Source organism: Silene latifolia, chromosome 3 (genome assembly GCF_048544455.1).
Source record: "Silene latifolia isolate original U9 population chromosome 3, ASM4854445v1, whole genome shotgun sequence".
Lineage (NCBI taxonomy): Eukaryota > Viridiplantae > Streptophyta > Magnoliopsida > Caryophyllales > Caryophyllaceae > Silene > Silene latifolia.
Window position 1 is genome coordinate 40,549,385 of NC_133528.1, and position 14,453 is coordinate 40,563,837.

At 39.3% G+C, this 14,453-nt stretch overlaps 2 protein-coding genes across 2 annotated transcripts; both read left to right on the forward strand.

Annotated features, from left to right (window-relative positions):
- The first annotated feature begins 2,133 nt into the window (after nt 1-2,133).
- Nucleotides 2,134-3,543, forward strand: LOC141648979 (uncharacterized). The gene has a single exon (XM_074457685.1). The coding sequence runs from the start codon at nt 2,134-2,136 to the stop codon at nt 3,541-3,543; it is 1,410 nt and encodes a 469-aa protein (XP_074313786.1).
- Nucleotides 3,544-3,648: 105 nt separating this feature from the next.
- On the forward strand, nt 3,649-6,219 carry LOC141648980 (uncharacterized). The gene is made up of 2 exons (XM_074457686.1): nt 3,649-5,502; nt 5,647-6,219. Exons 1-2 carry the CDS (start codon nt 3,649-3,651, stop codon nt 6,217-6,219), a joined length of 2,427 nt encoding a protein of 808 aa, XP_074313787.1.
- Nucleotides 6,220-14,453: the final 8,234 nt, after the last annotated feature.

Sequence of the window (14,453 nt, forward strand, 5' to 3'; positions counted from 1 at the left end):
CAATGTTTAATCTTAATCTCTGTGCCTTACCATCTACCACCAAGTATGTGACACCAAAGGTTCGATTAGGTGCTCGGCGTGGTGAATATGTTCCTGCGGACTATTTGGAAGAATATGTGATCGACTTTGATCTAGGGCTTATTGATGGGGGACGAATGTATCCGGGAATGGAATTCGCAGTTACATCCCTTCCATTTGCTAGCCCGGTTATATATGAAGACATGCAAGCTTTTCATGCCAACATGCAGAATGGGAACAATAATATGGAAGGATTGCATGCTACTGGTGAAGGTCAGGGAGTGCAAATGGGAAATAATGTTCATGATCCTATGTTACAGGACCCTATTAACACCATGCATGTTGATGGTGTGCCCTCTGGTCTTGTGGAAAATGGTGATATTCATACAACTGATACTCATAATTTAATTGGAGCTCAAATGGATGATATAGTTCAAACTCAAACTGCAGTTCTACCTCCTGACCTTCAAAGGAATGGTTTATTTAATTTGGTTGATATGGATGCTGATACTAATGGAGGGGATCCTCTTGACATTCACACTAATGTTCAAAATAATATTGAGAATCATAATAATCAGGATTTCTTGGGTGAGCATGTTAATATTCCTGGGTCTGATGAGCATTTAGTTAATGTGCATGTCGAAGGTGATACTGATTTTGTTCCTATACCTAATCATCTGCATGGGAATGGTCATATTCCTGATTTTGTTCCTACTGTCTCTTTGGCTGTTTCATCTGCACCATATGAGGCTCAGGCCACGAATCTGGTTCTGCATAGAGGTTATATACATACTAATGGTGACATGCAACTGCAAATTCGTACTGATACTGGTCAAATGACTGATTTTGCTACAGCTGAATTACAGCAGAATGATGTCCCTCCTATGGCGACTGTGGACACTGCTGCGTTACCAACTTCCGCTGGTATTCCAATGGAGAATGTGGTTCCTGTTGTGCTGCCAAATGAAAATCACCCTCATCAACATGATATGAATATTTCTCCTCCAATCATTCAAGCACCCCTTAATCAAGCACAAAATACTGGAGTTCATGGTAATCAGGTTAATGGGCATGCGTCTGGCTCTCATGGAACAAATAATAATGGTTTTTCTGGAGATCCTTATGTCACATATCAAACCACGTATCAGGGTCAAGGTGAGTTTGAATATCGTTTTGATGAAAATCGTTTTATTCTGAATTCTCTTCGAACGCGTGTTCAGGCTGAACCTCATCTTGCTTTCCAAGAAAACGATGCACGGGGTTATGAGCAATACTTGGATGCACCTTCTCTTATGCCGGTTATTTATCATGACCCTGTTGTTTTGGGTAACTCACCACCTTCTTTTCAGCATACAGCACAGCCAAGTAATATTCAGGATAATAATTCTAATGATGATGATCCTATGCCAACTCCAGAATGGCCTCTTTTATCATCCAGTTCTAGTTCTTTGGCTGCTCTTTTAACCTCGACAAGTTCATCTGATGATGATTTTTTCATGATGCATTGGAGGATTTAAACCAATTGATTCATTTTCATGCTGATTCTGATTTTACTGAAGGATTACCGATTGGTTCTGATCAGCAAGGCCTTGAATTACCTCCAAGGGTTAATAATGATATTGTCCTAAATTCTCATTCTATTCCGACTAACATTGATCCTACTTCTGTTGCTGGACCATCAAATCCTCAACATGGGAAAGGGAAGAATTTGGCTTTATTAGCAGATATTTTAAAGGATAATCCAGTTTGTGCTACAGGGAGCCCAAAAAGAAAATCGTTCTCTGATCCAGGGGTGAGAAGTTCAGGTTTTGATGAGCTATACGACTATTCTGATGTTGTTGCTATGACAAGTGCAGCGAAAAGGGTTAAGGAGGGGCCCTTCTCTTCTACAGGTGCTTCATCATCTCGTGGTCCTGGTGGTTTTCATTTAGTCATTAGAGATGATGAGCTTTTTATTTCTAGCAGCAGTTCAAGTGACAATACTGAGGTTGCAGATCTGAATGGTGTTGCGGGGATTGACCCAAATCAATCCTCTTCTCCAAAATGAAGTGTTTGTCCTGAAATTGCAGGGGTCTTAATGATCCGCTCGCTCCTGCAATTGCGAAAGTTAGAGCGATGATTACTAGTAGTAGTTTGTATGATATTTTATTTCTATCTGAAACTAAGTGTACTGTAGACAGTGTATCGTCTTTATTTTGTCGCTTTGGGTTTGAAAACTCTGTAGGTGTTGATGCATTAGGAAGTAAGGGTGGTTTGTGGGTAGGGTGGAAGTCCTTTTGGAACATTACCTGTATTGTTCGCTGTCAAAACTTCATCATCCTTAAAATAATCGAATGCCCTAGTAGGTTTTGGTACTTTTGTTGTATTTATGGTGAGCCAAAAAAGGAAGGACGTGCAGCTGTCTGGATGGATCTTGAACAATGGCTGATTAAACTTGATTCTCATTTTGTTCTACTGGGTGATTTCAATCAAGTAGAGACTAAGGATGACAAACTAGGAGGTGCTAAAGGGGTCATTTTTGGCGCAAAATTTTTCTCTGAATGGAAAACAAGAAATTTATTATCTGACATTGCTTTCAAAGGCCCTAAGTTTACGTGGTGCAATAACCGTAAGGGCGCGGCCAGACTTTATGAACGCATTGACAAGGGCCTTATCTCATCTTCATGGTATTCTTTTTTCCTAAACACGGGCATTCTACATCTTCCTATCCAATGTTCTGATCATGCACCAATTATATTAGATACGGAAATGATCTCTCATCAACAACGACGTAATTTTAAAATGGAATCTTGGTGTTTTGATTATACTGACTGTCTACAAGTTCTTAAAGATGAGTGGTTCAAAAGAGACAAAGGATCACCCTCTTTTAAGCTTTTTCGAAAATTACGGAGGGTAAGATTTGCTTTTAAGCAATGGACTTTTCACAAACGAAGAGAATGGACTCAAAAATGGACGGATTTTGATGATATGCTTGGTGCCGAGCTTGAACAAATTTTCCAGGGACAAACTGAAAGTGGGTATGAACAATGTCATACTGCCTACTTGGAATTCAATAAGGCGGCTAATTTATTTTGGAAACAGCGCGCAAAATTACATTGGCTTAAAGATGGGGATGCGTGTACAAAGTACTTCTTTAACTTTGTCCGCGAGCGACATAAGAAGAATTTTATCTATGCCATAAGACAGGAAAATAATGTATGGAGCTCGGATATTGCTGATATTTTCACGTCTTTTGAAACCTATTTTAAGGAAATTTATGAAACAGAAGTGGAGCATGAACCTCTGGATGCTTTTATACATGAATCTCATACTCTTTTGGATAATTTACGATATACTTTGAACCATGATCAGCATGATTTATTGAGAAGAGGTTTTACTAGGAAGGAAGTCCGCAAGGCAGTTTTTCAAATGGGTTCAAACAAATCTCCAGGCCCTGATGGTATTCCGGGGGTTTTTTATCAGAAATATTGGTTTCATATTAAGGATGATGTCACATCTGCGGTTTTATCTATATTGAATACATGACATATCCTCAAAGCTTTTAATCGTACTTCGATTGTTCTCATTCCAAAGAATAATTGTCCGGAGTGAGTTGAGCACTATCGGCCAATAAGTTTGTGTAATGTTATAATGAGGATTGTCTCAAAATGTATTGCTAATAGGCTCAAAAATTTGATGCCTCAGTTAGTTGGTGCATATCAAAATGGTTTCATACCGGGGAGATCGATCACTGATAATATCTTAATATCTCATGAGTTATTTCACTATATCTCAAAGAAGACTAGTGGAAAGAAGGGTGTTATGGCATTTAAGGTCGATATGAGCAAGGCATATGATCGATTAAGATGGAATTTTATTGAAGCCACTCTTCACCATATGGGCTTTCCACAAAACATCATCCGTCTTATTATGAATTGTATTAGCACTGTTTCTTATGAGGTGATCATTAATGGCACTCCAGGAACGACTTTTATGCCAAAGGCAGGCATACGACAGGGAGATCCGTTATCTCCATACTTATTTGCTTTGTGTACTGAAGTGCTATCTCAATCTATGCTTCGTGCACAAGAGTTTGGACGACTTCAAGGCGTTCAAATCTGCCGTACTTCACCTTCCATTTCTCATTTACTTTTTGCTGATGATTCTATTTTCTTCACTCATGCCACTACACAGAATTGTCAAGAGTTGCGTAACATTTTGGATCAGTACTGTTATCATTCTGGGCAACAGATTAATAATGCTAAATCGGCGGTGTCTTTTAGTCCTAATTGTACGATGCGAACAACTGCAGACTGCCTCAAGATCCTAAACATTTCGAGTGGTACTATGATGGGATCATATTTGGGTTTACCTACGGAATTTGGTACTAGCAAAAAAGAGGTCTTTGCTTTACTTCTCGACAAGGTGAATCGACGTATCCATAGTTGGAATAATGTGTTTTTATCTGCTGCTGGTAGGCTGACTCTTATCTATTCGATACTATCCTCGCTTTCTATTTACTCTCTATCTGCATTTCGTGTGCCGGTAAGTGTGACATCAAAGATTGATTCTTTAATATCACAATTTTGGTGGGGTGGTTGTAAAATGGGAAAGGGAATCCATTGGAGTAGTAGATTATTTCTTCATTCTTCTAAGATAAATGGTGGTCTAGGCATTCGACATACTGGCTGTCTTAACCAAAGTTTACTAGCTAAACTTGGTTGGAAGATTCTCATCGATCCTCAGTGTTTACTTAGCCAGGTTGTGGGGAATAAGTATAGGATCACACCGGAATCAGTTATGTGTTCAAATTCTTCTTTGACTGGCTCTCTATCATGGGGTGGTCGTGGAATTAAGTGGGGAATTGAGTTGCTTAAGGAGAATATTTCTTGGCAAGTGGGATTTCCATCTTCATTGGATATATGGAGGGATAAATGGATACATACTGCATCCTTGGCTCAATTACTTTCTTTATCAGTAACTGATATTCAAGATAAGCCACACTTGCCTGTTGCTCTTTTACAGAGCCCCTCTGGGGAGTGGAATCAGACAGCAGTGCTAAACGTATGCGGCCCAGAGGTTATGCCCCTTGTTCTTTCTACACCTATTCCTTTGGTCGATGAATCTGACTGCATTTCTTGGAATTTAACGAAAACTGGGCAATACTCTAGTAAGAGTGGTTATACGCTAGCTTTTGCAAAATTATGGACTACTCAAGCTACCATAAAAGATAAATTTCGTATGGACCAGTCATCTATGGTTTTTTGTCATAAAGAATTATGGTATCTTCCAATTCATAATAAATGGAAAATCTTTCTATGGAAGATAATGTCCAATTCTTTACCATGTGGTGAAGAAGCACGAAAAAGGGAGCTTCCATGGGATTATTGTTGCGTTCTTTGTTCATCAGAGCCTGCAACAATTGAGTCTCTGATTCATCTTTTCCGTGATTGTCCATTTACTTCTCGTTTTTGGGCTGCTTCTCCTATGGGGATAAGATCTCAGGTTGGGGCTAATATTTCCATTCAGCAATGGATTATTAATTGGCTGCATTTGTTCCGGAAATCCACAACTCCCATTTCCTCGATATCTCTTTTTGTTAGTACTCTTTGACATATATGGTGTTGGAGAAATAAGAAACTCTTTCAGGAAATTTCTGAAGATTTTTATGGCCTCTTTGGCTTGATTTCAGCAGACGCACAGAGTAACGTCTGTGTGCAAAATGACATGCGGAGACCAACAAGTGATACTGTGCTGCTTAATGTTGAGGACGGGGAAGACTCTTTTCTACTCCGCAATCATTTTCCCCTATGCATGATTGGCCCTAAGATTTGTTCCAATCATATTCGTATTAAGTGCGACGCCTCTTGGAAAACAAACTTGCGAGCCACTGCTGGTTGGCTTCTTCAGGATGTCCATGGCTTCATGTTCCATTGTGGGTCTGTTGGTTTCTGGGCAAAATCTGCTCTTCAAGCAGAGGCAATGGCACTTAAATATGCCTGTATGGATGCCTTAGCTCGTGGTTATCGGCACATTGATGCAACCTCGGACTGCTTAAACCTGGTTCTTCAACTTAATGGCTGTGGCGAGATCAATCATGATGCTGCTCCAGTTTTACGTTTTATTGTTTCTCTAATATCTTCTTGTCATTGCTTTTCTCTTAGTCACTGTCCCCGGAGCCTTAATAGGATTGCTCATACTATAGCTACTTCTGTAGTTTAGGCAATCTTTCATTATCTGACAAAAAAAAAAAAAAAAAAGATGATCAAAAATCCATGATAAGCCTTTATTAAGGGGTCAAAGACTTGTGAGATTTGTGATCTAATGTGTAAAACAGATGAATTAATTGGAAAATGTTAATTTAAATCATGAAAAAATTACAAATAACCACCTTATATTTGTGGGGTAATGTCCGTATAAAACCCTTAAATTATAGGACTATAACGTAAATTTAATATGCAATTTATGGTCATAAACGAAAATACAATAGAAACGATAAAGGTAAAAGAATTAACCTCGGGTCCTTTGAGATGCGGCCTAAGAACAGAAATCAACAAAGATTTCCTCCTAATCGTTGCACCCAAGACCGTCTGAGACTATGCCCTTTTGCTAGAAATGTATTCTCTAATTGCCTTGCAATATTGAGAGAATTGTTGTGAGTTTTTGCTAGATGTGAGATCTAGGTTTAGAGAGGAAATGTTCTCCCAAAACCCTAATAATTTTACAAATGAAAATGATTAGGTTGCAAATGAGTAGAGGCTCTCCTTTTGTTTGCTCTACTCGGCCAAACCGTGAGCCCTCATGCGAAGTGGGCTTCCACTTCCTTTTAATTTTAACTCGTGGTCCGGCTCGTCAAATGCTAAATGTATATGACGCGGTTTTATTATAAATCGTCATCGGTTATCGGTTATTAAAACATCAACTAATAACACGGATTAGTTGAAATATTAATACATGTCCGACAAAGACAATATTGTATAATTAATTCAATATACATCAATTAAATATAATCGTTAATATTTAATTTACGAATTAACCGCTTAATTCGTCTTAGCCATTATTATTTAATCCGTATTAAATAATCATCTCAACATCGTGTTTGACTAATTTTTAGTCAATGACTCAGACTAACTGCTTAGTCAACTTTGGCATCAACATGACTGTATTTTCATACCGTCACATCTCTCAAACGTATCCTATAGGTGTGACTTTTAGGGACCAGTTGATCACCGCCATCTGTATGACAATAACGTCAAACTTATCTAGCAAGCCAACCGTTATAGATAAACGTGGACCAACTGATTATAATACAAAAGTATACCCTTTGATCCTTTTAGAGATTTAAATGTTATTGCACTACTTGTAGAGGACACCAGCCCCAACAAGCTCCCACTTGTCCGTACAAGTGTATGTGTAATAACGTTATCCGCACTAACTGGAGGACACATCTCCAACAAACTCCCACTTGTCCGTACAAGTGTATGTGCGATAACCGATTCTCATATTCATTTAAAATTTCTCCCACTCAATGTAAAACAATTTGCAGATCCGGATAAGCAAAGGTCGTATTTTACAATCGATCTGTATCAAGAGTGGTTTCCCCGACTAGAGAGTAACTCAACTGATAAAACGAATTCGTATTCGAGCATGGCCATGCATTTCGATTCTGACTCCTCGAGTGGCCCCGAGAAATATCGAGTACGATAAAGGCTGAATATTTCCTTCAACTCGACTCCTTCCGATCTAAGCACAGCATGAAATGACCCAGAAAAAATCTACTTGGCCCCCTGTTACGGATGACCGTGAGAAAGAAACCAAAGTCACCCAAAATCTGCCTTAGTCTCAAGAGACAGTCGATAGTCAAAAGAATCGACTCTTAGGATCACCATGGAGGTCCTATCCACGACCGGGCACCGAATGTTATAAAACATTTAGGACTCCACGTCGATGTCACAATTGTGTCCTACGAGATATCCGTATAAATCGCCTCTGTGATTGGTCAGTCAACCTGTTGACTTATGGCTCGTTGAACCCACCATCAACCAACGTCACAAAATAATTACCTTGAGTTATCAGCTCACGTGGGCAATTAAGGACTAAAAATATAATTTTTGTTCAGTTCACTTTGTGGTGTTCAAAATTGTCGTACAATTCCACATGAAAAACAAAATATATAAATATCAAAACGATGATGTCGTATAGAGTACACAAGAAAATGAATCTAATCCATAAAAGAGTACTACAACTCAGGAACACGTTTAATTCCCATGGAATTAACATGCCCTTCATGCTTATCTTGTCGTAATGGTTTAGTGAGAGGATCTGCTATATTATCATGTGTAGCAATCTTTTCTATCACTACTTCCTTTTGCTCCACGTAATCTCGGATTAGATGAGCTTTCGATTGTACATGTCTAGACGCGACATAGTACTCGGACTCGTCGTAGAATCTCTTTGTAACACTTTGTTTGGAACTCTTCCGGTGATCGCAACGCCATTAAGAGTAAAACGAATCCAGACCGAGATTTCGAGTCATCTCGATCCGTTTGGAAGCTAGCATCTGCAGAATCGGTTGCGCATAGCTTTTGATCGCCTCCATAAGTCAATGCCCAATCTTTAGTCCTCCGTAGGTACTTAAGAATGTTCTTGACAGCCATCCAATGTGATTCACCGGATCTTCGTTGGAATCGACTTGTCATACTCAATGCATATGCCACGTCCGGACGTGTGCATATCATGGCATACATGATTGATCCTATAGCCGAGGCATAAGGAATCCGTGTCATGCGCTCTTTCTCTTCCGGTGTCTCTGGTGCTTGAGACTTGCTCAAATGCACCCCTGGAGCCATAGGAAGAAACCCCTTTTGGAGTTAGTCATGCTGAATCTCTCTAGGATCTTGTCTATGTAAGACTCCTGACTGAGAGATAACATCCGACGTGATCTATCTCGATAGATACGGATGCCCAAAATTCTTTGTGCCTCACCCAGATCTTTCATCTGGAAATGGTTCTTCAACCATACTTTTACCGAAGTTAAGAGAGGTATGTCATTCCCAATCAGGAGTATGTCATCGACATACAATATTAGGAAGACAATCTTTCTCCCACTTGACTTGATATATAGACATGGTTCCTCGACTGATCGAGTAAACCCATTGTCTTTTATCACTTGGTCGAAACGATGATTCCAACTCCTAGAAGCTTGCTTAAGTCCATAAATGGAGTCCACCTCGGATTTCATGGCCTCAAGCCAAAGCTTTGAGTCGGAACTAGTCATGACACCTTTATAGGTTGCGGGTTCACTACTCGTTAAGAGTAGAATGTCATCTATGTCATGTTCCTCGACCATACCAATGTATCTGTCCGGAGGAATAGAGACTCTTCCCAACCTCCTAGGTTCCTCAGGAATAATCACCGCAGCCGGGATTGAAGGAATTGGTTCCTCCAATGGTTGCTCGGTATTTGGTTCTGGAACCTCCGATGTACTCGAAGGTTCTATCACTCTTTGCATTCTCGAGAAATTCCTTCTCTAAGAATGTCGCACTAGCCGCAACAAATACACGTTGTTCGGTTGGCGAATAAAAGTAATGACCAAGTGTTCCTTTAGGATAACCTATAAAGTATGTCTTGACCTATCGCGGCCCGAGCTTATCCTCGTGTCTCCACTTGACATAAGCCTCGCAGCCCCAAACCCGTATAAAGGACAAGTTAGGGACCGTTCCCTTCCATAGTTCATATGGAGTCTTGTCAATGACTTTAGACGGACTTTGTTAAGTATTAGAGCAAAGCGGTGACGGAAGAGCATAACCCCACAATGAGTCGAGGCAACACGGTGTGACTCATCATGGATCGAACCATATCAAGTAGTGTTCGATTTCTCCGTTCGGACACACCATTCAACCGAGGTGTTCCCGGTGGAGTTAATCGTAGGGCAATCCCACAGTCCTTAAGGTGTTGATCAAACTCGTGAGAAAGATACTCGCCACCACGATCCGAACGCAGTGTTTTAATCTTTCTTCCCAAAGAGGTTCGTACCCGATTCTCGGTATTCCTTGAATTTCTCAAACGATTCACTTTTGTGCTTCATTAAGTAGACATAGCCATATCTACTTAAATCATCCGTGAAAGTGATGAAATACCTATAGCCTTCTCGTGCGGTGATTGACATAGGCCCACATACATCCGTATGTATGAGTCCTAATAGGTCAGCAGCGCGCATTCCAACACCTTTGAAGGAAATTCGAGTCATCTTACCGATGAGACATGATTCACACGTGCCAAATGATTGAAAATAAAAGGCCGAGATAGCTCCATTCTTTATGAGCTGTTTTACGCGTTTCTCATTAATGTGTCCCATACGGCAGTGCCATAGATACGTTTGATCTTTGTCACCAACCTTTAACTTTTTATTCATTACGTGTAATATTTCGGTGGTCTGATCTAAAACATAAATTCCGTTCATGGAGACTGCCTTGCCATAAATCATATCGTGTAATGAGAAAATGCAAGAATTATTCTCTATTACAAATGAAAAACCAAGTTTGTCAAGTGCAGAAACTGAAATAATGTTTTTAGAAAGACTGGGTACATAATAGCAGTTATATAAAAATAACTCAAATCCGCTAGGAAGCTGGATCACGTATGTTCCCCTCGAGACGGCAGCCACTCGTGCTCCATTCCCGACACGCAGGTCCACCTCACCCTTTACGAGGGGTTCGATGTTTCGGAGCCCCTGCACATGATTACACAGATGAGAACCACAACCAGTATCTAGTACCCAAGTTCCGTAACTTGCGTGGTTAATCTCAATCATATGAATAAAAGTAGAAGAGGAAGAAAACATACCAAACGGGTTTAACACGACCGCTTTTATGTCCTCATGGTAGACAGGACATGTACGCCTCCAATGCCCGGATTTTGTGGCAATGATGGCATTCCATGTTTTCGGTCTTGCTCTTTGTCGCGCTTGATGAGTTACTTGCCTCACCAGGCCCACTCTTACCCGACCCGACTTCTTGAACTTCGGTTTGCCTCTTGTTAGGTGCTTGAGCTTTGCCCTTACCCTTGCCCTTGTTTGTCACAACGAGAACATCTTGTTTCATGCTCCCACTGAACTTCATGTCCTTCTCGGTCTGTACGAGAAGGGAGTGCAGTTCATGGGGACTTTTCTTCAAATCATTCATATAGTAATTGGCTCTAAAGAGCGCAAAACCATCGTGGAGTGAATGAAGCATGCGGTCAATCACAATGTTCTCGCTGATTTTACAATCAAGCGCCTCCAGTCTCTCGACATTCTCAATCATGCTGAGAATGTGTGGGCTAACCGGTTGGCCTTTTCCGAGTCTCGCATTAAAGAAGCGAGTGGTATGCTCATAGGTCACGATTCTCGGTGCTTTCGAGAATTCCTTAGTGAGCGTGGTGAAAATCTTGTTTGCACCTTGGGCTATGAAGCGTTTCTGCAAATTGGATTCCATTGCAAAAATGAGTACGTTTTTAATCGCACCCGCTTCCAGGACGAAGTCGCTATACGTGGAGACCTCGTTAACTCGAGCCGTGGGGCCTGGGGCTGGCGGGAGGGGCTCAGTCAAATACTTGAGCTTCCCGTCAGTAGTGGCAGCATTCCGTAATGCCGCCTCCCATTCCGCGAAGTTTGATCCATTATTCTTCAGTCTAGTAGACTGATTCATCTGATTCATAAAGATCCGAAGCCAGGACTCACGGTCCAATGTGGCACTTGGCATTGGGTCATCGAGGATGCCAGCCATTATGTTATTTGCAGTTTAGAAAAAACGTGATCTACGCTGAAAAAGAAAGAAAAACAAAAACGAAATAAGCAACTCATCGAGGTGATTTAAGTCTATTTAAAATTCATTTTAATCGTGTAGACTCATTGCACTTGCATAATTGATCTCCCTCAAGAATAATACAAGTGATCCCAAGACTTAATTTCCGTAAATTGATAAGCCAACTGTTTAGCTAGTTCTTCTGTAAGAACTCTTGGTCGATAGATTTCCGTAAATCCTATCTATAGTCCACCATAATCATAGGATCGTACGAGTGACCATGGTGTTGAGATAAAATAAGTCAATCAGTTCCAACTTACCCGACGTAGAAGGGGTCATATTATGCCTACCGACGAAGAAGGGATTCATTGGAGTTTGACCTATAAAGACTGTTCTCAATTTTGTTTATACGAGGAAGATCCCATCAACTTAGTTTTAATTCATTTTAAGTGAACGAATAACTAGCATTACGTGAATGAATTAACTTATAGGTGATGGCTTAAACTTGATCGTGTGACATAAGAATGTCATAGAAAACTAACGCGTGACCTCTATATGAGTCAGTTTTCATGCAATTATTAGGTGGTTTGGTTTTTAGGCGGAAAATGATGCAATCTATCGTTACGATAAAATAAATAAAAGAATGCAAAACGTAAATAAAAAATTCCTAGTGTGGCCTATCCTAGTAAAAAGAACATAATACAACTTTGGAATCCACCGTTGGACCCGAGAAGCTTGTCTTGATGTTCCATCTTTTTCATGCAGCGGGAGTGAGCATCCGGTCTCCATCTTTGGTCTTCTCAAAAAATTACAATTAAAATTTACAAAATAAACCTATTTACATTCTAAATAAAAAACTGTAATTACAATGAAAAACCAAAACGGAGATACAAGATCTCAAAATACAACCAAGACCGTGTTCCATCATTACGGTAACACGTTCTACTAAGGCCACACTAAGTTACAACTGTTTGTAAAAATAAATAAATACGTAATAAAAGCATTCAAAACATTCAAAATAACGATAAATAAAATGCATCAACTAAAACAAATTTATTCGTGACATAATTCCGTAATTATGTTAAATTTATCCAAACCACCTTTAATGATTAAAATTATGTGACAAACCGCTTTAATCAACTTAATTTTAATCCGTGATAATCCGTTACTTTAAATCGTTTTAAAATAACTAAATGGTACGTGAGTGAACCGTTTCACTATCAAGCGAATGCATAAAATCCGTATTATGCACATAACATGGCGAAAAACCCGATTTTTTTTTTTTTTTTTTTTTTTGCCGTGAGCAGCAAAAAGGAACAAAACAAAAAAATTCTTTCTTCTCACGGCTTGACCGAGAGCAACCCAAAAATTTTTTTTTTTTAATATGAAAGATGCTCAAACCGTGAGCAAAAAGGGCAAAAAAAAAAAAAAAAAAATTTGCAGCTGCTCAAACCGTGAGCAACAACATCCAACACCAAATCGATTTTTGACAAAACCCAATTGCAATTTTAGCATAATCCGGATTAAAACTAAATTACAATTGACATGATCTTAACATATTGTAATGAATATCGATTACAAGAACAATATGCAAAGAACAAAACGAAAACAAAACAAAACATCCGTGTATATACATGACACGGTTTCCAAGAGAAAAGAAAAAAAAACGAGGCAGCCGTGAGCAAAAAAAAAAAATTCTGCCGAGATGAAAAACAGGCTGCCGCACGTTTTTTTTAAGAGAAAAAAATATCGATTCAATTCCGTTTGATGAAAATCACATAGAAAAATTTACGTGGCCTCGCTCTGATACCACTTGTGGGGTAATATCCGTATAAAACCCTTAAATTATAGGACTATAACGTAAATTTAATATGCAATTTATGGTCATAAACGAAAATACAATAGAAACGATAAAGGTAAAAGAATTAACCTCGGGTCCTTTGAGATGCGGCCTAAGAACAGAAATCAACAGAGATTTCCTCCTAATCGTTGCACCCAAGACCGTCTGAGACTATGCCCTTTTGCTAGAAATGTATTCTCTAATTGCCTTGCAATATTGAGAGAATTGTTGTGAGTTTTTGCTAGATGTGAGATCTAGGTTTAGAGAGGAAATGTTCTCCCAAAACCCTAATAATTTTACAAATGAAAATGATTAGGTTGCAAATGAGTAGAGGCTCTCCTTTTGTTTGCTTTACTCGGCCAAACCGTGAGCCCTTATGCGAAGTGGGCTTCCACTTCCTTTTAATTTTAACTCGTGGTCCGGCTCGTCAAATGCTAAATGTATATGACGCGGTTTTATTATAAATCGTCATCGGTTATCGGTTATTAAAACATCAACTAATAACACGGATTAGTTGAAATATTAATACATGTCCGACAAAGACAATATTGTATAATTAATTCAATATACATCAATTAAATATAATCGTTAATATTTAATTTACGAATTAACCGCTTAATTCGTCTTAGCCATTATTATTTAATCCGTATTAAATAATCATCTCAACATCGTGTTTGACTAATTTTTAGTCAATGACTCAGACTAACTGCTTAGTCAACTTTGGCATCAACATGACTGTATTTTCATACCGTCACATCTCTCAAACGTATCCTATAGGTGTGACTTTTAGGGACCAGTTGATCACCGCCATCTGTATGACAATAACGTCAAAC

What these genes read in the sequence shown, in the direction of transcription:
- LOC141648980 (XM_074457686.1), top strand. Translation starts at nt 3,649, where the DNA reads ATGAGGATTGTCTCAAAATGTATTGCTAATAGGCTCAAAAATTTGATG. An exon ending in CTATGGGGATAAGATCTCAG is followed by an intron (nt 5,503 to 5,646) that starts GTTGGGGCTAAT and finishes AAACTCTTTCAG; the next exon opens with GAAATTTCTGAAGATTTTTA.
- LOC141648979 (XM_074457685.1), top strand. Translation starts at nt 2,134, where the DNA reads ATGATTACTAGTAGTAGTTTGTATGATATTTTATTTCTATCTGAAACT.